Genomic DNA, 26025 nt, shown 5'->3' on the forward strand with positions numbered 1-26025 from the left:
TTGTTTGACAGTGGAATTGTCCTGCACAAAACCCTAATCTCAATAACTTCAAAATAATTATTGACAAATATGTTTCAAAAACATCTATACTGGTTAACAATGTGTTAAAAGTCAACAAATCGTTAGCAACAACACCAAGACGTCTTCCTGAAACACAAAAAATGTCTCTTTCTGTGATAACACCGTTTGACCACAAATATATTAATTAGTTGATATAAATTTACTGAAAAAATAATATGAACCAAAACCAGTGTTGTGTTGTGAATCCAGTGTGAAAACAAAAATACTTCATATGTAAAAAATGTGCAATAAATTGCATTGCGCTATCATTTTTGACTTGAGGAGATGCATTGAGTGTTGCAAACATTATCCACATGAAGCACAAAATGAACATGTACACACATACACTTCTGCAGGGAAATTATCAAATGGAAAACCAATGTTGGCTAAAGCAGTCAGGAATTTTATAGTCATTTAAGCAAATGCTATTTCATCTTTTTTTTTTACACTGCATAATTTTGAATACAAATGACCCACTAGTAAGTAGTTATTCAAGGAGGATCAAAGCACTTTATGAGACATATGCAACAAATCTCCTTCACTGTTTGCTTGCCTTCATGTGTACAAGCTAAACAAACTTCTCTGGTTTTTCAGGATTACTGTGTTCATGAAAAGTTCAAACTAAAAACTAAAATTATCACAGTGTCTTTGGAAGGATCACATAAATCATGCAGATACTCTACAGTAAATGACACTTTGCATGTAAGTACATCTACATCTTGAACACATTTAACATTGAAATAAAGCTGGCTTTTTAAATCACCTGGTTAAAGAGGCACAAACAGGTTGGATGATAAAAAAAGTCATTATTGCGAGTCATTGTTATTTTTAGAGCTTTCTTCAATGAAACAATTCAGTTTGTGTGTAACCACTATGATTGATTTCTAATAAAAAGGAGGGATTGGTTTATTTCAACCTGTTCTGATTTCCCCCTGTCTGGTGTAGCCACGGCACTTTGCTGTTAGTTTGTGTAATGATGCAACAAAACAGTGATTATCTTCTCCCAGTTTAATAAAGATGATTATAGATTTCAGGCCTGCGTGACTGATTATTGCACTCCAAACAGTCAGCGCCGAAAACAGCGGTTGTTGGAAATGATGAATATTAAAGGTGCTGGCCAATAAAACAAACAAACTTTGTTTTTAAATCAGCAAACCCAATGAATAGCTTGTGAATGTCTCAGTTTCCTGTTTGACATTTCTAAGACAAAACAAAATGAACAAAGCTTCACATTTGTCTCCTTTGGGTTTTATTGGATGTGGATTGGATCTAAGAATGTAATTATTCTGACTCACTGAGGAAAGTGTCTCAGTGATTCATCTGTTGCTCTGTAGAAAGTGCTTTTTAATCAGCGTTTGTAAGATCACTGAGCTTGTCTTTTAAAGATAAGCAGATCATTTCCAAGTATTTAATATGTGCAACAAATCTCCTTCAATATTTGTTCAACACAGATGTCAGATGAATCTGAGCTGTTTCTTCTTTTCTCCTATTTTTAATTGCTTTTTAATACACAAATCAACTGAAAACAATATATTTTAAACTTATAGTCACAACAGTATTTATAACTCAAACCTTTTCATAGTTTTGCATTAGAACCTCCAACTTTAATGTATTATTCTGTAATATTACGTGACACTGGCATATAGTAGAAGAAGAGGACCTCTTTATGGTGTTTAAACATTGCATTGCATTGAAAGTGTGCTATACATAGACACTCAGTCCTCGACTCTCAAAACAGCTTATAATGGTTATGTCTTCTTCTATTTAAGGAGACAAGAGACTTTCTTGCTTGATTTTTATAAAATACTAAAGCCAAAAAAGCTAATTAAGACCCCATATGTTTCCAGGGAAATAAAGGAGAGCATATCCATGATGCACTCACTGAGATCGCCATTAACTAAGCGCCCTACAGGCGGCAGTAAGCGACGCTGGACCGGAGGCTGCGTGCAGTGCAGGATGTATTCATTCAATGTTTGGCTTACTTACTGCGCTCGGGGTGCCATCTGTATCTGTTAGCCTCTGGTGCAGATCAAACGAGACTGTCTGAAAGCAGAAACACAACAACAACAAGAGCAGCAACACGTCAATCAACAGGGGCAACTACAACAGCAGCAGCTAAAAGCACAACAAGAGGTGTCGATGCACAGGATGAGAGCAGAAGCAGGCACAACAGAGGGAGACAATGTTTCTAGATATATTTTTTTTTCCAAGAAAGGTGGATGCAGTAAAACATGACAAGAAATGTACTTCTAAAACTGAAATTTTTATACAAAAGTATTTGGAAAAGTTAATGATCTAAGGCCTGAATAAAACTATCGTAGTTACGATTGATACTGAAATAACATTTAACCAGCAGAGCCAGGTGGTCTAACAGCACAATGACTGTGTGCAAAGATGACAAAAAAAAACGATCTCCACGATTCTCCTCCGCTTTGACACTCAGTGACTCAAAAGTTACATAAACCAGTTTGAGTGTGAGGTCGCCATTACTGAGGTGACAGATGAAAAACGTAGTTTGTGCAGTGCTCCTCGAAGGGTGACTGATTTTTACCCAACACAGGAGGTAAAGGTAAAGAAATGGGGTCTGGTGCTCAAAACACAGACACACACACACACCCACACAGTTAAGAGATTATGAAGTCAGGCTTAATGTGACAGCACGGTCACAGCTGGACTCAAATAGAAAGCGCTTTGTGTTGGTGGTTGTTCAGCACATAAAAGATTAGTCTCACCTCTAAACAGAATATGTTGCAAGTGAGGAACATTGAAAATAGCTAAAACTGTCCAGTGTGGTGCATAGATCCCACAGTGACTCAGTGCTTGAACCAATAGGTGCATTAGACGACCCACACGAGGAGACAACCAGCATCATTCCTGTCTAATTTAAGGATCCTCTTGTGTCTATTCTAGATGTTTCACTTTCTTACAGATTGATTTTTCTCATTGCACAAAGTTGAGCTTTCTTCATTGGGAACCCATGAGGGAAGCATGCACACAGCTTTTTCTTTTGTTGAAAATAAATTGCTTCTCAGTGTTCAGCCTACTGTATCCTTTCATACATGCTTCACTAAACCCCTGTAAAACCAAGGATCTGGTGCTCCTACAAAAAACATTTTCCTGTTTGCACCACCCAGAGAGCAATAAATAATAATAGTTTGCAAACCTCGTACATGAAAGAGAGCAGGAGAATCTAAGAGCGACACCCAGCAACAGAGGCAGCATGAATTTACCTTTTTAGCAGGTAACAGGATTTCCAGCGTGTTATCAGAGCAGCAGTGCCAATGCAGGGCACTATTTTCATCCTGCCAGATATAACATCACTCAGTGTGTGGCTGGATGATTATTCATTCGGTAAACAATTCGTGATTCACTCTGACACAGTGTGATATTATCATTTCCTCTTCCAGACACCTGCACAGTGTCAATACGAAGATCCGAGCTGGAAGCAGTTGCATGAACAGCAGGACAAAGACACTTTTATGATGGCTTTGTGAAACCTTACTTTACTCTCATATCCTTTCTGCAGTACTTTTCTCTGTGTAAATATAATCTAGCAGATGTGTGTTTTGTCTCGGATCTCTTATTATTGTAAAACCACAGTGTCAAACAATGAAGGTTTGGTGAAAAACTGATATACTTATATAATTTCTACTGCATTTCAACTACATTTATCTCCTTTAAATACAAAATTTTCATTATAATTTGAATTAATTTTATGTGACTTAAATAGTTATCAGTTACTTTGAATTGTGCTTGTTGATAAATTTTGAAGCAAACGTTTGAATTTAATCCTCACTAATGTCTTTACTTCATTTTGAGAGAGTAAAGCAGAAGTGACTGAAGCACAAATAAAATAGTTTCTCTTGCTATGGGTGTGTTTTTTAAAAAAAAAATAAAATAAAAACAGACCCTCACTGAGTTTAGTCAAATGTAAAAATAATTTTTCTTCAAGCCACAGTCACTTCAAACAACCAGGTAGGAGTAATGGGCTCTCTGGAGCCTTGGGGGCCACAAGTGATTAAAGAACGTCTCTTTAAAGGTGTTTCAATCATTGCTGCCAAAATTGAGGTCACTGGACTGTGGGAAATTGTTTTATTTAAACCTGAGTCATTTGTTGTATGAAATCACAGTCGGGCTAAAGGCTGAGGGCTTATTCTAACAAGGGAGTGAGAAAACATCTTCTCTTCCTCTTCCAGATCTTCGTCCTCATGCCCCCCCTGGGCAGCATAATGTGTTTTGTTATTCTTTGCTCTTTCTGTCACAGCTCCTTCCTTTTGCGAAGCGAGCCGAGTGAGCTAAGGATCCATTAGGCTTAAAAGGCTCAGTACTGAAAAAAAAAGAAGGAGATGAAGGATGTAAAGATGGGCAATGAGGAAGATGAGGTGGTGTCTTGAATTGTGGACGTGTCTCAGGAAAAAGACGAAGGGAAATAATTCAGTACGTTTCTTTTTTTGGAACTCCTCCTCCCTTCATCCTTCCCTCTTAATAAAAAAAATCCTCATTTATTCACCCACTCATTAACCATCTCCACACCTTCTCTCTTCTCATCCTGATCTGCTTTCTTCTGCATGCGGCCTGGGTGCTCTAATTTTGTTTCGATCATTTTTGTGCAAATAAAACTCAAAGCGCAGAAGCTTGGCAAGCGCGTGAGTTTAATAAGGCGGAATATGCAACATCACAGTTTAGTCTCATGAGAGCTGAAATAACATTTAACCAAATGTACTTAATTTACTCTGAATGAGCAGCAGAAATGTTATGACTAGACACAAACCCATCTAAAAGTGAAATATGGATGTAAACAATTAATCTTACAGTTCATGAAACAATGTTGTTGGATGGACTGAACTATTAACATTACAGTGGAGTACTTTATAACGAGCTGGACTAAAGTGCTTTACAAGCACACAAGATGTAATTACAAATGTGTGCAAAAAAATTTAACATTGCAAAGAAAGGAACTCAACAGACAGAACGGATACATTTTAAACAAAGGCCAGTGGATAAAAAAGGGTCTTTAAACTTTCTTAAAGTGATTCATTTTCTGAACGTATATAATATGGAACAATAGATTGATCCAGAAAATAGAAGTCGCTTCCGCATGACAAGTAAGATGCTATCAAATGATGAAAGAAAATCAATTTGTCCACTTGACTGTCCAGTAAATTTGTGTTCTGTATGATTTTAATTGTTTTGTTGTAAGGTATTATTATAAAGTTACTGATACTCCATTCGGTTTCCGTACAGCTTCACCTTGAATCAGATTCACTTTGATTTGAGGTGCACAGATGATGCCACAGATAGCTGTGCCCAAATTAAGGTTATTTAAACTTAGGTAAGACGGATGGTGCTCTGAGCATCATTCAGCTCAAAGCAACACAGCCTTGCTCTGAAGCATTTCATTGGAACAAAAGGTTTGCACTGATGTGTGGTGTCCACTGCATCCTATTACAACCAAGACAGACACCACAATGTGCAGCAACAACAATGAATGTCATGTTTTGTTAATATTGTGGAGTGCTAATTTATAATGTAGATAAAGATGTTACAAATGCATCTCTTCATCTTTATGCTGATGACATAGTTGTCTATCATAATGCAAATACATCTGCCCTGGGATTTGATGATCTTCAGCCTGCATTTGACAGAAACTAGGATATTTTAAACAAAAATAAAGTCCCTATTGTTCACTCAGCTATTGTCTTTTCTTTACTAGTGAAATATTTCTTTATGTTTAGCTTCATCACAGCATCTAGTCTCCATCAACATAACACTGCAACCCTAAGATGAATAAGTAAAAATACTGTATTTACAACAAAACAAGCCATTTAACAGTAACATATCAAACAGAACATCAAAACAAAAGAGAAAATTGCCGCATTGGACACAGCTATTTCATATTATGCAAACCGAGTCACCAATGAATGCAATTTTGAAAAACAAAAAGCAAAAAAGCATACGAATTGCAACAAAACCTTTAGGTAAAAATGTGTGAAACTGAAACATTAAAGCACATTTGTGAAAATATGAATTTTACCATATAGAACAAGTGTTAGTAATCTTAATAATTGTAGTTGTTAATTATCTGTTGGAAAAAAAACATCTTTACAAAATTAAAGCAAATTATTTGATTTAAATCATGTGTCTGACGAGCCTCCTGTAAAGCTATTTATCCAGCTTGGAGTGTTACTTGCAGTCGCCACATATTCTTTAAAGCATTTGGTTACATTTTTAATCAGTCGCGGTTTTTGAAATGAGTCATGTGGGTAGTTGCTCTTATAAATATCTGTCAGTTGTGCCTGAAAAATGTTTTCTATTGTTTGCTTCTGCAAACAGGGAGACATGATTTGTATAGGACTGCACTGCATTTTAGCCTACTTCATAATCTAGATGGTTTTCTGCATTTTTGATTGCAGAAGGAGGGGCTCCTACAAGGCACCATTCAAACAAGAAAGGGCATCATTTCTAATGTCAGCTTGAAGTCTCAGAATGCTTGAAACACTAAATAAATATAAATAACAATAAATAGATTTAAGCTCATGAAGCTACTGCTGGTCTGTAACAACATTAAATGTATGCACATTCCTGAATTTATTATTGAAAATAATTAGTATGATACCCAGGCTCTCATAATAGCAGCAAAAAGACAAACATTCACATGGTCAGCAGAAATGCTTCTAAATCTTTGCAGCTCAAGGCAAAGGCTTGAGGCCAGATTGCCATATGGGCATGAGTAATGTTTTATGCACACAAATAAGTTCAACTTGACAAATGGATAGTGTTTTATTGCGACAACTGTATAGTCATGGCCAAAACTTCTTTTGCTGATACGTTATTTTGCCAACTTTGTGAATTGATTAGAAGGACATTAATTCATTGAAAAGGGCCTTCTTAGCTTAGTTTAAAGCTATATATATATATATATATATATATATATATATATATATATATATATATATATATGTATATATTTGCAGGTTAAGCTTTGAAAGTTCTGTTTTAAAAATTCATATCAGTCAAATTATACCAGACTAAATTAGAATGCTATTAAAGTAAGGTTGATGGGCTTAAAAGCTCTGTGTTCTTGTTTGTAATCAGCACCTCCAAAGAAAAGCATGCAGCATTTATCACAAAATGACCTGGCATGCAGCAAGCTGCAGCTAAGTAGATTGCAACTGAAAAACAGTTGCATCATAAAGAGCCATGTAATTAAAGACTCTGTTGGAGAAGAAGTTTTACGATATCAACAATGGTCCAGCAAGCTCCAGAAATACGACTATGGATTCCTCATTTTCCTCCTGAGAAATACACAAAATCACATTGTAAAAAAGTCAGAGTGCATCTGAAGTCCCAGAGAGACGAAAACCTTTGGACAACATGCACAGCAAAGAAGCCCCTTCAATTCCGCCCAAGAAAGTCATCAAGGACAGACTAAAATGCTCTCTGGTTGAGACAGTGTATTTTAAAAAACCCTCATGTTTGCTGAGGTTTTGTCTGACAATGGTCCAGTTAAGAGCCCTGTAGAAAACAATAAGGTAAACATGCTGAAGTGGTGCATTTGGCCTTTGTCAAGGTAAAATTGGAGGGATAGATGAAGCCAATTTCATCCCAGTCACCAGTAAGTTGAGATATTTGAACAAGATAAAAAGCAAAAAAAAATATTTTTTTTTGCATATTAAGTTATAGAAACTTAATTTCCTATAGTTTTGGTCACATAGAAAATACTTTGTCTAGGGAACAAAAAGCTAGCAAGAGTCCAACCAGCTGCAGAGGAATTGTGTTTTGCTACAACTATATAGGCTGTGGTTTCTCACAATTTCTGCTCCTAGTTCTGCTGAAGACCACAGACAACAACCCAACAGAACAGGTTCTTCCAACAATTTGTGTATTTTTCATCAAAATGTCAAAAGTGAAACATAATAATGTGGCTCAATTGTCATTTCACTAGAAGTTTGAATCTGTGGTCAAGAAACTCTAGATCTCATCTCTAAGAAAAATAAAACTTTATTGAAAAAACAGATAAAGAAACAAATCAACAAACAACATTGGTTCATCTTCAGTCTGGATTTTGTCTGGAAGATGATTATTCAGTGTCACAAATTAAACAAAGACGAATCAACACTTGAAATATCTACATGACTTCACATACATTTGGTAGATTTGGTGAGTCTTGAAACCCCATAAAATAATTCATAGCTCTTAATACATACATTAGTACATCTGGTGCTTCACCAAGATCAGCAGAACATAACAGCCATGACTGCAAATCCAAAAGACTTTAGTTTGATCTGTGTGATTAATCTGAGCACAAAGTTCAAGCTTTAAGTTTACAAATATATTTTAAAATAAATAATGCTTTATCAATTTAGGAGTGGAGGGTTCTGCAAATTCATCCGGAGCATCAATATAAATCGTTGCTATCAATCTAGAAGACAAACCAATTTATAATAGTTGTATTTGTTACCTTATTCTCGAGACGTCCAATCAGTTCTGCCAGGCGATTGATCTGAGCCTCCAGACCTTCTTTTCTCACCTCTACAGCTCCTACAACAAACACAAGATACAAGAAAACCCATCAAAATCCACTGGAATACAAAACACATTAACTCACAAAACATGGTTCCAGTTTGTGATCAGATCTAATGTTGCTGGGTTAGATTAATTCAAATAAATGCAGTCACTTGCTGCTGCAATATTAATGTCCTCTCCTCCAGTGAATAAACATCTAATCCATCAATATGTTAATTTATACTCTTTTAGCCATAACATCCTACAAGATAAACGATTTAAATGATACAGTGAAGGTGCTAGGAATAGTGATACAGTTGAGGTCAGAAGTTTAAATAAACTCATTTTATGTTCTGACCAGCTATTTCAACGGTTGTTTTTCTATGGTGTGATGATAATACAAGATATAACCGCGTAGTTATGAAACAAGAATACCTTCCTTCAGATCATCCTTTTGTTACGACTCATGATCAACTCAAAGGTCCAGACACAAAAAGGTTGGTTTAAGTCATCTTAACCGGCCTAACCCACTTCTGTAGGTACTGTATTCACAAACCCCTAACCAAATATGTTATGGAGAATATTTTGATGTTTGGGATGGTGTAAAACAATATTGTTTGCATTTAAAGAACTGAGTGATGAAACAGAGTGAAGCCAACAAACTCAGCCAACATACAGCATTGCTCAGGTGAATGCTACAAATGCTACTCAGGTGAAAGCTACAAATGCTACTCCTTTGATTCTGCTATAGCTTTCTGTACCACAGGGCCCGATATTTTGACGTTGGACTTGTATCATGTGAAAAGGCAAAGTGAATTATAACAGTGGTGTCTTGATTCCCTACTTACTTCAATATTATGACCTACAAAGAGCTAATATTTATGCAGTCTCAAATACTTAAATTATTTGTTTGTTAGCATTATGGCTAACAGTAGATGCTGGAAAGCCGTAAAAAGACGACATAGTGACACACAAGACACTGCAAGTTGTTTAGACACTAAAGAGGGCAGAAAGAATCAATTTAGCAACCAATGGCTAAATGCCTAGGGATACGTTGAGTGATATCGCAATCACATCACACCCTATCAACTGGGAAATGATTAATGTTGTACTGCAGACCATGCACAGCTGAAGCACCGTCCTAAGATCTGAAGAAATAAAAAGAGATGGGAGGAAGAAAGATATCGAGTGTGTGTCAAAATTCAGAAAAGGGAGATAAAAGGCCAATTATCCAACTATATTTGGAGAAACTTGGCTGATTCGACAATGGGTCCTATGAGGTGAATTTTTTAATTGGCTCTTATTCCACCGTGGTTTTTAAGATTTTGAATTACAAGAGGATCATCCTAATTAGTTGTCTTTCAATTGATATTTAACACTCTGCTATCATTTCATCATTTTTGTTAATGATCTTTATTATCTTGTCAGTCTGAATAACTGGCAGCAAAAAGAGCAGATTAACAGGGATCGATTTTTACGCAACCTTTTGATGACTAACTGAGTTCTTATAGCCTTTTCTGATCCAAGGAGACCAGGAGAAAATATTATAGGACATTATGAAAATCCTTATATTTTGTTAAAATATAAGAAAAGTTGAAACATCACAATGGTTACAATATCAGGTTAAATGTGTCGGTACTCTTGACAGCCTTGCTGACCAGTTTATGGTCTTGGAGAAGAAAACTGTTTTTCTGTCACTGTTATCTCAGTTTCTCTAACAACATCTTAGTATCTTCAATGTGTCCGTGAGATGCGTCTAATGCTGTGGAATCGTTTGTACCTTTACCTTAAGTGATCGAACAAAAAGATCCTTCTTGCAGCAGAATCTCCGTGAAATATGGCTTTAGCTAAAGAAAGCAAATTTTACATCAACAGAACTTTGTCTTATTATGTTTGTTGTGATGTAAAGCACTTTAATTGCATTGTTATTGAAATGTGCCTTACAAATAAACTTTATGAATTATTTAGCAACCTGCAACCAAGTTTACATTAAAATGTCCTGTAATGCAGAAAAGTGCACCGAATATTTTTGTACCTAAAATGATGAGTAGAGTTAGTGGTTGCAGTGAAGAAGATACTAAACTGGTCAGCAATTCACTGGAATTGTTCTTCTTGAGGAGGGAGCTATTTCATGTTTCTGGTCACCAGTGCAGATTGAACACTGGTCTGACGTTTGAATATCAGTTCAAAAGTCTAAATTCACAAGTAATTTCAAACTGACTCAGTTTGAAATGCTGTAAAATACTGCTGTGAACTTATCTTATCAGTTAAATCCTGAGTTGGATCATCTGAGACATCTATAAAATACAGATTTCTTTTCTGGGGAAAGCACAAGCTTCATGGAAGCACTGCTGGAGCATCCTGGTTCAATTTGTTGAATCAGGATGGGGTTGCTTCTAATCCAAAGGACTTGAATTACTGGTAATTCTGCTCAAAAACACTGAACAATGAATGGAAAATCCAGCACAGTCTGGTGACTATTTGTGTATTTCACAGCACAGTAGAGTCAAACCTTTGGCCGTGACTGGCTGTTCCTTGCACTACATTTACTTTCTTTTGGAATTATTTTCTAAGTCTGCGGTGATAAGTCAGGGTTATTATGTTAGATAATTAATGTAATATTTTAAATATTAATAAGACTCAAAAACTGTCTTTTATGAGAGCCAGGCCATTTCATAATCATTCTAGCATGTAGAAGAGTTTTGATTTCAGCCAGAGGTGTTTCATGTTCGGTTTTTGAAGAAATTACGAAAACATAATTTTATTTTCTTTTTGCCCCAATTTCAGAACACCACCTCTCCAACTAGCTTGTGCTACTTCCCTCTCCTCTCAAAGACTAATTTTACTTTTCCTACTTGCTCAACCGTCAGCCTGTTTTCATTCCCTGATGGTCATTGTACAGCAAATTGGAGCTTGGGCTGCCCACTCTTCATTAAAAGCTTTAACAGCCAGTCAATTAGGAGCTTCCTCCTGACATCCTAAACACACGCATGCAGAAGGAACACACCCATCAGCTGAACCACCGTCTGTTACACGACAGACAGCTGCAGATAAAAACCCAGTGGTCATTTTTCAGAGTTAGAGGAATAAGTGGCTGGGTCATTTAAAGAAGTATAAGAGGAATCACAGCTTTCACATTCAAAAGCTCCTTAAAAGGCACAGGAGTATTTATTGATTTTCTCTTCAATTAAACCAACTTTGAGTTATTAAACATTTTCCTAATTTAACTTTAGGCGTAGTATTCTTATAAGCTCATATGTTGGTTAGTCAGTCTGTTGCTTTGCTTAAAAAAAAAAAAGTTCAGTTGCTCATCTTTTACAAAAGCACCTTTCCATCTCCACTGGCATCAACTAAGAAGAACTGTTGTTTCAGGTCTTATGCAGATTATAGTTATTTTAAATAAATTACTGTAAATTGATCACTTTTTCCAAAGATAAACCTTCCAAAAAATATGTAGTAATTAGCATAATGGCTACGCCTTAAAATAACATTTGAGTTTTCCTTTTCTGATAGTTAATTTACATATGATTTTCTATTATTTTCTGTGCACAAAACCTTTATTTAAATACAGCAAAATTCATAGAAAATCGGCTCTCATTTCAGATGCTGTTCCATTTTAGAGAAAAGTCTCAAACTTCAATGAAAACATGTCCACACAAGACAATTTTCTTAATCTTGGGTATTTTAAAAAGAAATACCCAACTTGTAACTGGAAGTAAAGTCAGACCCATGACTGATAAATTCACATGTGATGTAGTCACAGAAAGAGGTAGGATTTCTAGAAAATATTCAAGTTGTTCTTTTGATCCTCTCTGACTTTCTAGCTATCCTTGTAAGCCAATATCTGTACTTGCTCTGAGGCTCCTGCTGGCTGCAGAAAGAACCTGCAGATAGTTTAGCATAAAAAACCGTTTTTGTTGCTGATTTTATTAAATTGTATGCTAGACAAGACTTTAAAGACACCTTCCTGTGCTTTATGCCACAAGTGCTCAGTCCTTCACATAAAAGTGGTTCTATTAATTTTATTCTGCAGCACTTAACTTCCAGATTTTGTTTGTGCTATGTTTCATTGAAGGTTTTTGGATGCTGAGTATCCTCTCTTGTATTCAAGCACTGAACAGATGGCCTTAGTGCGAATCAAGTTTTATGTCCTGTTACAGACAGTCCTACCTTTTTTAGTCTAAAACTAAGAATCCCTCCAGAATCAACTTAAATGTAGCTGCATTCATCTTCCTGTCAACTCTAATCAGCTTTCTAAGGCCCAGTAGAAGAAAATCATACCTAATATACTGCTGCTACCACGATGCTACACAGCTTTATTTTTCATCTACTAATGGTATTTTGCATGGTGGTTAAATAGTTCCACTTCGGCCTCATCTGACCATGATCAACATGTTTGTTGTCTTGTTTGTTGCAAACTTTAAATGGTATAGCTTTCTTTTTCTTAACATAAAGGGCTATTTGTGGAGCGCACATGTAAATGTGAAATTAACTCCCACCTGGACCCTCGATCTCTACAGCTCCTCCAGATTTATCATCTTCTCCTGCCCAGCATGTAGGTTTAGTTAAATAATGTCTTGGTAGGTTTGCAACAGTGCCGAACCTTCACTCCATTTTCTCGACGGATTAAAGAATGATTCGCTATGGCTAGTGTGGCTGTAAAGTGACAAAACCTGTAACCTTTAAGGACTGTGAGTAATTTTTGCAAGGTGCTGTAAAAGGAAACATTGTTTCTTTATAAACATGCAAACCCGAGTGCATTAACAGCTCCAGCTCAAAAAGAAACCTCAAGACATTCACAGGTAAAACTTTTAACTTCAGTGAATGCTTCACTCAGAATGAGGATGCTTTGAGGTATAGCACACAATACAGCTCCTCAGCTTGAAAGTGGATATTCTTATCTTGCATATTCTTACATAATTCTCATTTCTTTGTTCTGTTTTTCTTCTCTCTTACCCGCTGCTTTTCCCCCCATATCTCTTAACTGAAGAGTGGATGCTTCACAAACGACTGAAAAAGAAAGGAAAAAATAAAATAGAAAATGTGCACTATATGTGCCACTGCAGCTTGAAAAGAGATAATAAAAGAACCCTTCAAGGCAGCTTCATTTTTGTGCACTGCAGTATAGAAGTAGTATATATGGGGAGGCGGGATTTGAGAGCAATTAGTCAACCTTCCCTGACAAACCCAAACCTGTCTGTTCAGAAGAGTTGGGGATAAAAACAGCATTATAAAAGGACAGCTGAAGGTTGGGCTGAAAGAGAACAAAAAGCCAAGATCACGTTTTGTTTTTCAGTCTGAATACTTTAAATATGATCTCTAAAACCAGGAAATGGAATGACTAAAAATTCCATTTTGGAAATTATTTATTAATATTAGAAGTATTTATGACCTCGATTTTACAAATTATGTTTCACAGCAGAAGCCCTTAGCAACATGTTTCAGTGACATTAAATCTCTTCATCAGAATATGAAAGGAGAGCAATAGCCTGAATTTATTGCTGGAGCTTCGACAGAAAAGAGCTACAATCAAGCAGCTCTTCAGCTTTCAAATGTTGCTGATGTTGTCCAGCTGTTCTGCTGGTGAAAAGCAGGTAATGTGTTAACTTGTGATGAAATTAGGATTTATTGCTACTCAGAGATGTAACAGTGCCTGAATATAAGGCTGGAATCCCTTCAATTTAAAGCATAATTTGTTCATATTCTATCCGACTGGCGTTTATCATGCAGAAAATTTAAAATTAATTTCCTGTGACTGAAAAGTGTGCTGGATGTGTGAATCACAGATGCCCACATGTTTGAAATGCACGTGAATATATGCCTGTGGAGAAAGTATTTGTTTGCAACAAAAGTGGGAAATGTTGGAGTAAAAACATAGAGCCTCGCTGTAATTCTATTTGCATAAATAACAACTGCAGCATGACCAAGAGCCCAGTAGTAAGTCTTATATTGGTACATTAAATACACAACCATGCACAAGTTTATACCACCACTTATGTCTTTTATTTTGCTTCCAATTAGCTTGACTTTATTATCTATTAAAAAGGCACCTGAGAAGTTGCAAAGTCTGTTTTAAAGTCTTTGATTGTTTCTTCATTGTTTCTTCAGTCCGAGCTTTGTACCTCACCCTAACAGCATTTCAAGACAGCAGACAAGTTCAGTCCTGAAAATGTTCTCCAAATCCATCAGAACACAAGGGTCCACAGCTGTTTTTGGATGAGTCCACAGTATAAGAACTAATAATCCTGCAATGTACTACATTATCCCACTTTAATTTTAGTAGGAAGAGGACTTTCACAATGTGAATATGTACCATCACATTAACAAAAGTTGTCTGCTGAAGGATAAGTTTCTTTTGCATACTGTAATCTGCGAGGGCTATGTTGGGGAAACATCATATTATGATAATATCATGCTACTTTAAACACTTTTTACTGTGGGAAAGGCTTTGCTTTGTGCCCCTTGGAACTGTGGCTAAATTGAAGTTAGGTTTAATAAAGCTGTAGAAAATTCTTTAACAAGCCATGTTTATGTAATTCCCCAACTTGATTGGTTTCCTTTGAAGTCACATGTGAAACACAACCGGCACTTAACAGCAGAGCAGCTCCATGTTCTCTTTTGAATCATATTTGGGGTGGTGTCACTTCTGTCAAATATTTTCTAGAATTATTGATTACTGAATTCACTTGTTCATTTTTTAAAATGGTAGGGAATAAAGCATAAATTATGCTACGTCTACCCCCAAGAAGACTGAACGCTGGAAGTAGATGAACGAAAACAAATTATCAACGTGCTACATATGAAAAGAGTAGGCTCACTTGAGTAAATGGACTTTGAAGCTTTACCTTTTGTTTTTTTTATCCTCCAGCTAATATTTTTTTTTGTTTTCAGTTACAATGTATAATATATGTCACATTACAGGTGGAATATACTCTGTATTGTCATATGCGCTCTACACAAATGACTGCACCACAGCAGACCCGTCTGTGAAACTCCTGAATTTTGCAGATGAGACGACTGCTGGTCTGATCCAGGACAGTGTCTCTACATACAGACGGGAGGCGGATCGGCTGGTGCATCAGTGTGGTCGGAGCCACCTGGAGCTTAACCCACTCAAGACTGCAGAAATAATGGTGGACTTTCAGAAAATGCATCCCAATCTGGCTCTATTTTCCATCTTCAACCAGACTTTGTGTACTGTGGATCACTCCCAGGTGCTAAGAACCAGCATTTCTCGGGACCTGAGATGGTTCTCACTCATCCACACTGTTTGGAAGAGATCCAGCAGAGACTAATTCCTATGGCTACTCAAGAAGTACTATCTACATCTTGTATTGTCCATGACTGTGATGTTTGGTTCAAACTTTTACCTTCAGGCCAGCATTACCGAAACCAAAGTCAAATTGTTTGTTGTGTACACCATCTTGGCTCATAAAGCCGATTCTGATTTTGATTCTGAAAAAGGTTTTGTGCCATAACTGTTAAAGTTCGAGAAACCTCTTTCCTATGTGCAGACATAGGAAACTGACTATCTTGGTAATTGTACAGTTTTTATAAAATCTGTGGTATCTAAATGACAGTGCAAAAATTAGATTTATTTTCAGGTTTCTGCCTTTGTTAGAGCAAGTTCCCCTGACAGATGAGAGTTTAATCTCCAGAAACACAAAGTTTGACCTGAGAGTTTAAAATGTATTTATTTTATGTACCAATGATACTCAAGAAACAGGGAAAACATACCCACATTATGTTAAAATTAAACTTGTGCATCTGGCAAAAATGTATTTTCTACAGCCTTGATGCCAGAAAGCAGGAATAAAAAAATTATTTAGATCGTCATCATTAGGGAAAATTCATAACACCCTCATTAGGCGTGTTTGATGCAAATTTATGATCAGCACATGGTGCTTCTAATTTAATGAGAAAACAGATTTCTGACACAAAAGCCCCACTTCAGTGTCAAAGTGTTTTTGAAAATGCTTCAGAAACTCTTGAATTTGCCCTTCAGTCAGATGATAGTTGAGGATTTTATACGACATTTAAATACAGATTTGAGTTTCTACTTTCCATTAAAGAAAAGCTGAGTTGAAGAAAGGCAAACATGTTGAAGGTGTTTGCTTTTAGTTCAGCCTCTCTTCATTATCTGCGATTCTCTTCTGTTATTGAAAAAGCTTTTTCATCAGGAGAATCTTAGGGACACAAAATAAATAAATATATTTTATTGAATAAATTGGTTTGACAGCCGCTTGGTTTGTTTTTATGCCTTCTACATAAATATATTTGATTAGCTGTGCTTTCTTTTTACCGCATTTGTAAGACTATGATATTCGAAGAGATGCAATAACCATTAGTTTGTCACTGTCGAGGGTTGTTTATCATCTCTGACTCAGATTGTTTTAAGATGTCTGATTATATGTTTTAAACTGGAGAGAGCAATATTTCTATAAGGAGGGACTTATAAACAAAACAGAGTGACTTTTCTTAAAATGAAGTTTAATTATTAATTAAGCTCAATCACAGAAACAGACAAACTGCAAAGACTACCTGATATCAGCTTCTAATTTTATTATTTACAATTAACTGTACAGATCATATCCTGACCTCCATATTTGACTATTTAGGGAAGGTCATCATCTAGAGCAGTGGTCCCCAACCACCTGGTACCGGTACCAAAAGAATTGGTACCGGGCCACGCAAGAAATAATGAACTACTTCCGGATCTTTTATTTTGAAAATCCTAAACCGGATTTTACCGGTTACGTCTTGCGCGTCAAAATTGAGCCGCCAACTTGCAGCAGAATGAGTGATAAAACAACAACAACATCGGAGTACTGCAGCGCACCACTCCCCCCCACAACAGCATCGGACTCGATACTTACAAATTCAAATCCATTGGAGGGGTTTTAAAAAATGGCCCAGTCAAAGTCCAGATATAAAACTGATGACTTCACAACCAGAGGATGCGACACAAATTTACACCTTACTTTGGTTTGGTTGACTTAACAATACACTTTAGTAGCTGCTCCCAGTTAATGCCTCAACCAGGAGGGAGGAAAGACAAAGAAGAAAGAAATTAATCCTGTTCAGCTGGTTTATTAACAACTAATATCAAAATTGGAGCAGCACCAAATGTATGCAAACTTTCAATTTCAAAGCCAATTCCCTTTTTCACGAGGAAGGAAAGTAGGAAGGAAGGAAAAGGGAAGAAAAAAAAGGAAGGAAGGAAGAAAGGAAACTGCTGACACAATGATCACAGTGGGAAAAGAGTTACAAAAGATTTAATAGAACTCATTAAATCCGAGCTTTAAACTTTAGCTCTAAAAAAACAGGGTGCTCATTTTTACTGTTTGCTCTGACTCAGCCAAAAGAAATGAAGCTTAGTGTTTGGAGCTCCATGGCACATCAAGGTAATGACCCAAAGCTGGGAGAATAGCATCTGGATATATTTAGAGGTAAAATATTCTGCAATGGTAGACTTTGTCACAGACCTGATTCATCTGCATTTCCATTTCTGAAGAGAAAAACTACAGTACACTCGGATTAACAATCCATAAGTACAACAGGAAACTGTGCTGCATTTGATCATTGATCAATTATTTCTTAGGCTTTGCATCTATAAACAGTTCACCAAAACAACATTCTGACCCTGAGACAACATTTTTCACCTTCATGACAGTTGCAAAAAAATCAAAATCTCTCTCATCGACATTTGAGGGTGTTCCTTCTCATGTGAGCCACTAATCAGCTGGATGTTATTTTCTTCCACTTGTTTCCTGTCAAGCTTGTTTGGCGATAAAGGGTTGCCATATCTCAATGACCTTTGAAGTGTCATTTTCCCCAACGAGTAATTTGCTCGAAGGGGCACAAAGTGTCAAGGTGAGCACATGCACTGGTGTCAACAACAAGCTGGTGTAGAATCAGAGTGTGAAGATACAGATGGAGAGAGATGTATTAACATGATCTGTCAGTCACACACTGAAAGAAAAATGACTTAATAAAGCAGAGACACTGAAAAAAATACCCCATCCATTAAAATAAGTCCAGGATTTCCTCCAGAGTAGAATAAGCCTGGCGGGTCACCAGGTTAAGCGTCATTTGTTTATTTTAAATAGGGATTGTTATACACCAGTAATAGTAAAAACGGATTAAACTAGGTTTAATGTTGATGCATTAAACTGGGTACAAAGGAGTGCACATCACTTGCACCATTCCTGCACCTTCCCATTGGCCTCATGACCTATTATTCCTAAATTATAATAAATTAAATAATTTCTCATTTCTAAATTCTATTTCAAAGTAAAGCTACTCTCTCACAAGTACAAGTTTTAGGGACTCTACTCAACTTAAAGTTAATCAAATGCTGAACAATCCCAATCCCAATGAAAACTATATGATACTGATGAAATAGGGCTAATTATAAGGTGTTCAGGAAATTATCGTTAATAAAGTGGACTAGGACAAATTCCTCATCTTAAATCACTCCAGTAGTATCAATGACCAGAAATTATTATAGAGACATTCAGATACTCACACTTATCAGCTGTCAGTGTAAATCTGACCAAGTCGAAGCTCATTTATAGCTGAACTAACAGCAGCTGAACTTCCACAGAGCTCAAAAAACAACAATTGTACAACAAAAGGTATGTCTGGAAACCAAAAGTGGGAAAACTAAAAATTAAACCACAATGACACAGAACTGCATAAATGACTTATAATGACTTTAATACTCTGATCATCACAAAAAGTACGATTATTAAAGTGTGTCAGATTTATTTTACAGGAATTTGTAGGATTGTAAGTGATCATCATGCTTTTATTTAAATTTCTAACAAGAAAGGATTAGAGGTTGCTCGACTTGAATTTGTCTTGATCTCTGGAGAAAAACTTGAACATTGAGAAGAGCTCAAATCACTCCTGTTTAAATGCGCATTTAACACATTTATTTTAATATGTAAATTAACTTTTCGATCGTTCCTATATTGCAGAGATGTTAAAGCAATCTAATCCTTATTCTGTTTTTATGTCACCCTGAGTCTTGACTTATTTAAAAAGAAGCTGAAGAGATCCTTCTTCTAATATGTTTTTTCTTCAACTCTTTCTACAAATTCGTATTTGATAGGGTTTTTCCCCCCCCCCATTTTATTTTAATGGTTTGATTTTGTGAAGGAATTAGTACTTTCTATCTGTGAAAGGGAATATATAAATAAATTTTCTTTTCAGTCAAAAATATGCAGCAGAAATAACAGATTAATTTAATACAAGCCTTCCTCTTTACCAGTATTACCATTAAATGTGGGGTGTATGTTGCCTATGCTGTACAAGATCATTTGACAAGCTCACCAGGTTTTCCCTCTGCTTGCCCTTTAAGGCACCTTTCTTCTCTATTTCCAACTCGTTATATAAACCCACATCCTTCACCTCTTAAAGAATTCCCTACACAGCCCTTTTCCACTAAAAGGAAGCCCCCGCATATATGTGCAGGTAGCTGATTGAAGCATTTTAAAATTGAGGACCAAATCATATATGGATGAGCATGGTTGAATAAAAACTGCTGAGCGGCAGGGAAGAGTTTGATTTGTGCCCATCCCGAGTGACGCAATCTCACACAAGCAGATGACGGCGGCTGTCCAGGACAAAAGTCGGGCTGTTGGTGTTCATCACCTGAAGCTGTGTTGATGGTCCTGACGGCCTCTCTGGCACTCACTCTGTTGTTGGGGGGATAATCAGGGACAGTGTTCTGATAGCGCTTCTCCGGCATCCGTGGGCTCACTTTGGCAGGTTGATGACTGAAATATAGAGACAAGGGTAGACAAAATTCAAAACAGGAACTGAATAAAGACGAATTAAACTATCTGAGCCGATTGAGGAAGTAGAGACAGACAAGAGGAATGTGGGTTGATAAAAATTGTGTGGAGAAGAGCGACAGATGTTTTAACCAAAGCAGAAATGAGCCTGAAACAAGGCCAGGTTTCCATTAAAACCACCGACAACCAGAGTTTTACACATTAGGCTGTGACATGTGTACACACCCATGGATACACACACACGAAGAACAGACAGTCACAACCTCACTGGCTCACCCAGACTGGCCGTGCTGCTCGTCAATCGCATCCACCGCACTTTCCACAGAGCTCAGGAGAGACTGGATCTGATTGGCCGATTCCTTCAGTAGGAAGCGAGTCACAAATTGTTCCACATTGGTTCCCCTCTCATATACCTGAGAAGAAACGAAGAAGATTAGATGCGTAAATTTTGAAGCTAAAAGTAAGTAATCAAGAAACATTCAGAAGAATCCAGTGGTTTGAACTCCTTTAGGTGAGATTACAGAGAAAGTGCAGAATTTCCTCGAGTCATTTTGTACCACTTCTATTTCTCTTGTCAGTTGAGAATTTAAGGGCACTACGTTTTAGTAAGTAAAAATCCTCCGACTTCAATGTACTGAATTTTATTTTTCTGAAGACTTTATATTAAGCTCCATTACCATTTATTGTTCTTCCCCGTTTGAGCCAGCAGACTCATGATATACGAGAGATTATGGCCAATTGTTAAGTGAGAAAAACTGTGAGCAACCCCCTGATGGTGTAAGTTATTATTAGAAAAACACAGCCATGTGTGTACGCACTATGTAAGAAACTGAGAAATGTATTGAAATCATCAGGTAACAAAGCGAGTATAAAATGTCTCCAAGGCAGGTAGGAATTGATAACCGAATTTATCGGCATTTAAATCTCATCATAGGTGCTGAAGGGTAGTTAGGGCTGGACTTTGACAGGGGCATTTTAACACTTAACACCGATTTAAATATTCTTTGGTCCAAACCATGAAAAAATAATTTAGAAACCATATTTTTCTCTGCTCAGAATATAAGCTCCTTGTTCTGAGGTGACCTGTAACAAATAAAAACGCAAGAAAACATAGAATATCATATTCTTTGCATTTAACACAATTCAGCCTAATTTGATTTGTCAGACACTCCAAAAGACACAAGTGGAGGATTCAACAAGCATCTGGATCTTTGACTATGTGTCTAACCAAGTGGTTGGCAACACAGGGGACTGTACTCTCACCATTACTTTCCCCTCTGTACTTCTCAGACTTATAGTATAATCTACAGAAATACTCTGATGACTGCGCAGTTGTTTGGTTCATCGCAGATAGGCAAGAATCTGAGTAGAGAGCTGGTGGAACCGCTGGTGGACTGCTTTGTCATCATGTGTGAACAATCCTCTTTTCTTGAGAATTGTTGTTTCCCCAGAAATCTACAATTTCAGGGAAGCCGGATTGGACCAAACCCAAGCAGTATTTCCATCATGGGAGAAGAAGTGGAGGAGATTCAGTAGAATAAATACCTCAGCGTTCATCTGGACAACAGACTGAACTGGAGATGCAACAGTGAAGATGTCTAGAAGAAGGGCTAGAGAGTTTACTACTGAAGGAAGGTCCTTAGTTCTTCTGTGCTGCCAGCAAGATGCTCCACATCTTTTCTTAGTCTGTTGTTGAGAGTTTCATCTCTCCTGCTGTCATCTGCTGAGGCAGCAGCATCAGAGCCAGGGACTTTAAAAAGGCTCAACAAACTTGGTAAACAAGGCTGGTTCTGTTCTGGGGACAAGTGTGGAACCTCTGGAGATGTATTTTACACAAAATTAAGAAAATTATGGATAACCCTGAGCATCCTCTTCATGAAGCTGCTTTACAACAACAGAGTGTCTTAAGTCGAATGCTTCTTCAGAACAGCTGTAATACAGACTGCTACAGGAGAAACTTCCTGCCCACTGCCATCAATATCGACAACAAATAGTTGAAGGAAACTATATGAATTACAACATTTACATTAACCACCATCTACATTAATAAAGTATTTTAGAAAACGTTTCATACACAAGTCTAAGATTCCTTTTAGGCAGAGCTTAAAGGGGATCAATGCACCTATAAACAGTCTAATAAATGTCTAATATTGAGAGGCCTGGCTGAATTTCTTTAATTTAATGAGTATTAAATTATAAATGACTCACACATTTTGAGAGCCATGTAAAGTGAATAGTTTTCAGTGTTAAGCAAGACTCAGAACAGGAACACATGAAGCACTTCAGATAAAACTGGAGCTCTTGCTTGAACTCCAATGACCTTATGTCTGCAACATGTTAATTATTTACAAATATGGCTGCTTGCTATAATAAAATCCTTCCTCTGCATAGTCAGCGTCCACTGATGATGTCACACAGCTAGCAAGTGGAGGACTTCTTACAAGCCATAGTCTTACACAAATCTACAATGCAGAGAACTACAGGCATCATCTATGGCACAGGGGTTTCCTGATATGGTCGGTGTCCTGCAACCTTTAGATACTTTAGATAAAAACATCTGAAACCCCATCCATTTATCCCCTAGTGTTTCGCATTGTAAAACTATTTGGATGTTAAGTAGCTCATCAGTTTCTGAGAGCAAAAATAGAGGAGACAATTATATAACGACTCTTGTAAGAAATATAAAAAATTTAGACTTGTATGCAATTTTAATGAGTTATCAATCAATAGGGCAGAAGCCCTACCAATTTTTTACATTTTATGAAACAGAAAACAGAACAAAAACGCCCAATAAATGTAGTGAGAAGGTTCTTTGGTCATTGACTACATCAATTAGTCCTAATGGGCTCTTTGCACCTGCCGCTCTGACGTCACATCCGCATGCGCAAATACGGCTCATTTTTTTCCTTATGAGTGACCATGACCGCAAGGAAAGATAAACTCGTATTTCAAAGGCAATTTAAGCAATACCATGAACACTGTTGTGTTCCACGGTGCACAGTGTCTTCTAAATATAACAGTCGTTTAAGTTTTCATGGATTTCCAAGCGATCCTGACTTACAACAACGATGGCTTGTCAATATTCGTCGCGACAACATCAAGCTAACATCGCATAGCAAAGTTTGCAGCCTTCACTTCCCTCCGGATCAGTTTCATCAGCCTAAAACTCCTGGCGGGAGAAGAATGGTTAAAAAAAAAGGAGCCGTCCCTGTGCTATTTCAATGGAACAACTTCTGTGTTCAGCCTGGAAGAGCCAGTGTATGGGAAAGAGTGAGCCGCCTGTGGAATGCACGTATGCAGATCACGATTATTGCTCTGTCCCAGAACCAGCTGGCCTGGACATGGTAATAAATGGAAACCATAAATTAAAAGAAGAAATAAAAGCCCTAACAAGCCAGATCGAAGAACTGAAAATCCATTCTACCTTCAGATTACAAAGGTTCACAGGGTCTGATAATGACATCCGATTTTACACGAGGTAAGCATCCACACCGCAACAAACCTTTTTCTTTTTAAAATTTGTGTTACTCGCCCCACCTCTGGTTTCTTAATTAAATATGTCTGAACTCAAAAATACAATAAACAAAAATTATGGGGCTTCTCGTGCTTCCTCATGCTTCGGAAGCAAAAAGCCCGAACCGTAATCTCCCGGTTACTTGGTCTCTGTTTGACACTAACGACAAAAAACACACATTAAAGCAATAAACTTAAAAATGAATACAAAATAACGTAAGAACATTGTCCGTTAGAAAGAATAAGAATGTTTAGATATTTAAATAGTACAATTGTATTAGTAAAATGTCCGAGAATATTGCCTATTAGCATAAGCTAAAGCTAATGTTAGCCACGAAGTTTAAAGAACTTTAAAGTAAGACTCACCTTTATATCCATGAATGTATGACGATACATACGTCTTAGAACCTTTTTCCAGTTTGCTTGATGGGGCTTTAGATCCCGCCTTACAAATACGATGTACATCGTTAATTGTTAGCTTTGGCAAGCGCTGCAAACACCGACTGTAAAATGACATCTTTAATAGCCCGGACAAAAATGAGCCGCTTTTCCCCGAACGCGGAAGCTGAGGTGCAAAGAGCCCATAGCTATTTAAATAAATTAAGTCATTCAAGAAATAGCTGATATAATCATACGTCTGTCTCCTGCAACTAATTGGTACATTTCAACTTTGTTGCTAATTAGTCTTCAAGTGAAACCAAGAAATTGTGGATTTCTTTCAGGAAAGTTTCAGCAAAAGGTGTAATGCTGAACTGTCAACCTTCCAGGTAACAAATGAATCTTTATAGAGTCCTAACGCTCCACATCTTCATCTCCTTTACCATTCCAGACTACCAGCATGCTTCAGGTGAGTGGCTTTGTGATCGGTAGCTCTGATTCAACTTCGGGTGGGGGCGCCCAAGACCAGCCCTCAAGAGTTGCGATCCTGCAACTTTTAGATGCATCTCTACATGACTCAAATGGTTAAAATCATACTTGTTAGTAGCTCAAAGACGATTGCTGGTTACAGGCACAGGTCACAGTGGTAGGCAACATCTTGGCACTCAAGTCTTATCTGATCTTTTCCAACTAGCACTTAGAGCAGTTGCTCTTAAAGATCTTATTTAGAAACAAATGTGATCTGAATAGTCTTAACAAACCCAAACACCTGGCCATAATTGACTACATGTGTCCTCCAGAGAGAGGAGTCAGTCGGTCATGTCAGCCTGTCTGTCAGAAGTCACAGTGCAGTGATTCAGGAAGACAATTAAGGTTCCTGTTCAGTCAGCCATTCTCTCCCGCACGCTAATCAAAGACAATCTCTCCCATGAGAGGCCAAATCACACATGCCATAGTGACTTTCATTATAACAGCCAACGGGCTATGGACACACTCACAGACTTATGCAAACACACAAGCTCATCAGCATCACCTGGTTATGAGTTCATTCAAGTGTCTGCAGTCCTATCAGAATACCAAGAGATTTTTTCCCAAAAGCCAACAGATTATTCAACATTTACTGATGCATCAAAGATAAGTCAATACAGATAACTTGGCCTCAGTCAGGCAGACCACTCATTTGTGCACAAATTCCAAATATGAAAGCCCCCAACAACAATTGTCCAGATGAATTAGGAGAATAATTGAAGATTATGTCCAAACAATGGAAGACAAAGCTTTCGGGGCTCGGCTGGATTATCCGCTGGGAAGGAAATTACCTGCTAGGACCCTATTTAGCTCCTAGCACATGACATTCTGTCATTTTACCATTTGTGGCCTCAAGCTTTCTGGATGCATGACAGAAATTTGGAAGGATGAAATAATGTCAGGTAATTAGTATGAACCAAAGCCATATTATGTCAGTTTTGCTCTGTATTTCAGCGCATTCTGGCACCTGCAGGCCGACTAAAATTAACACTGGAGCTTTTGAGCCTACTAGAAATTTTTCTCTGCATGCATTGTAATCAGTCCAACACATCCTCAAGAATAACCAAAAATTTAAATATCCTTAATGCTCAACAGTTCACACAGAAGACAAAATTTCAGCATGGTTCCTTTTTTTCTTTTTGTATCACATGTAGAGTAATTCTTTTATATGGGTTTTTGCTTTGCCAAGTTTCCCAGGGGGCTTGGCTACAAATCTTAGGAGATAGAAAACCTGCAATCT

At 37.2% G+C, this 26025-nt stretch overlaps 1 protein-coding gene across 2 annotated transcripts in view; it reads right to left on the bottom strand.

The window, feature by feature from the left end:
* The window catches only part of necab2 (N-terminal EF-hand calcium binding protein 2), a 103652-nt gene that overhangs the window by 28324 nt on the left and 49303 nt on the right, over nt 1-26025 (bottom strand). The window contains exons 6-9 of one of the 2 annotated variants that reach the window (XM_028027877.1): nt 20643-20779; nt 20224-20348; nt 8522-8601; nt 2047-2103 (exon numbers count right to left, since the gene is read on the bottom strand). In XM_028027877.1, coding sequence (XP_027883678.1) covers nt 2047-2103; nt 8522-8601; nt 20224-20348; nt 20643-20779 — 399 coding nt within the window. The remainder of the gene's footprint in view (nt 1-2046; nt 2104-8521; nt 8602-20223; nt 20349-20642; nt 20780-26025) is intronic. The other variant, XM_028027883.1, reaches the window with a different exon arrangement.

This window comes from Xiphophorus couchianus, chromosome 2 (assembly GCF_001444195.1).
Source record: "Xiphophorus couchianus chromosome 2, X_couchianus-1.0, whole genome shotgun sequence".
NCBI classification, from domain to species: Eukaryota; Metazoa; Chordata; class Actinopteri; order Cyprinodontiformes; family Poeciliidae; genus Xiphophorus; species Xiphophorus couchianus.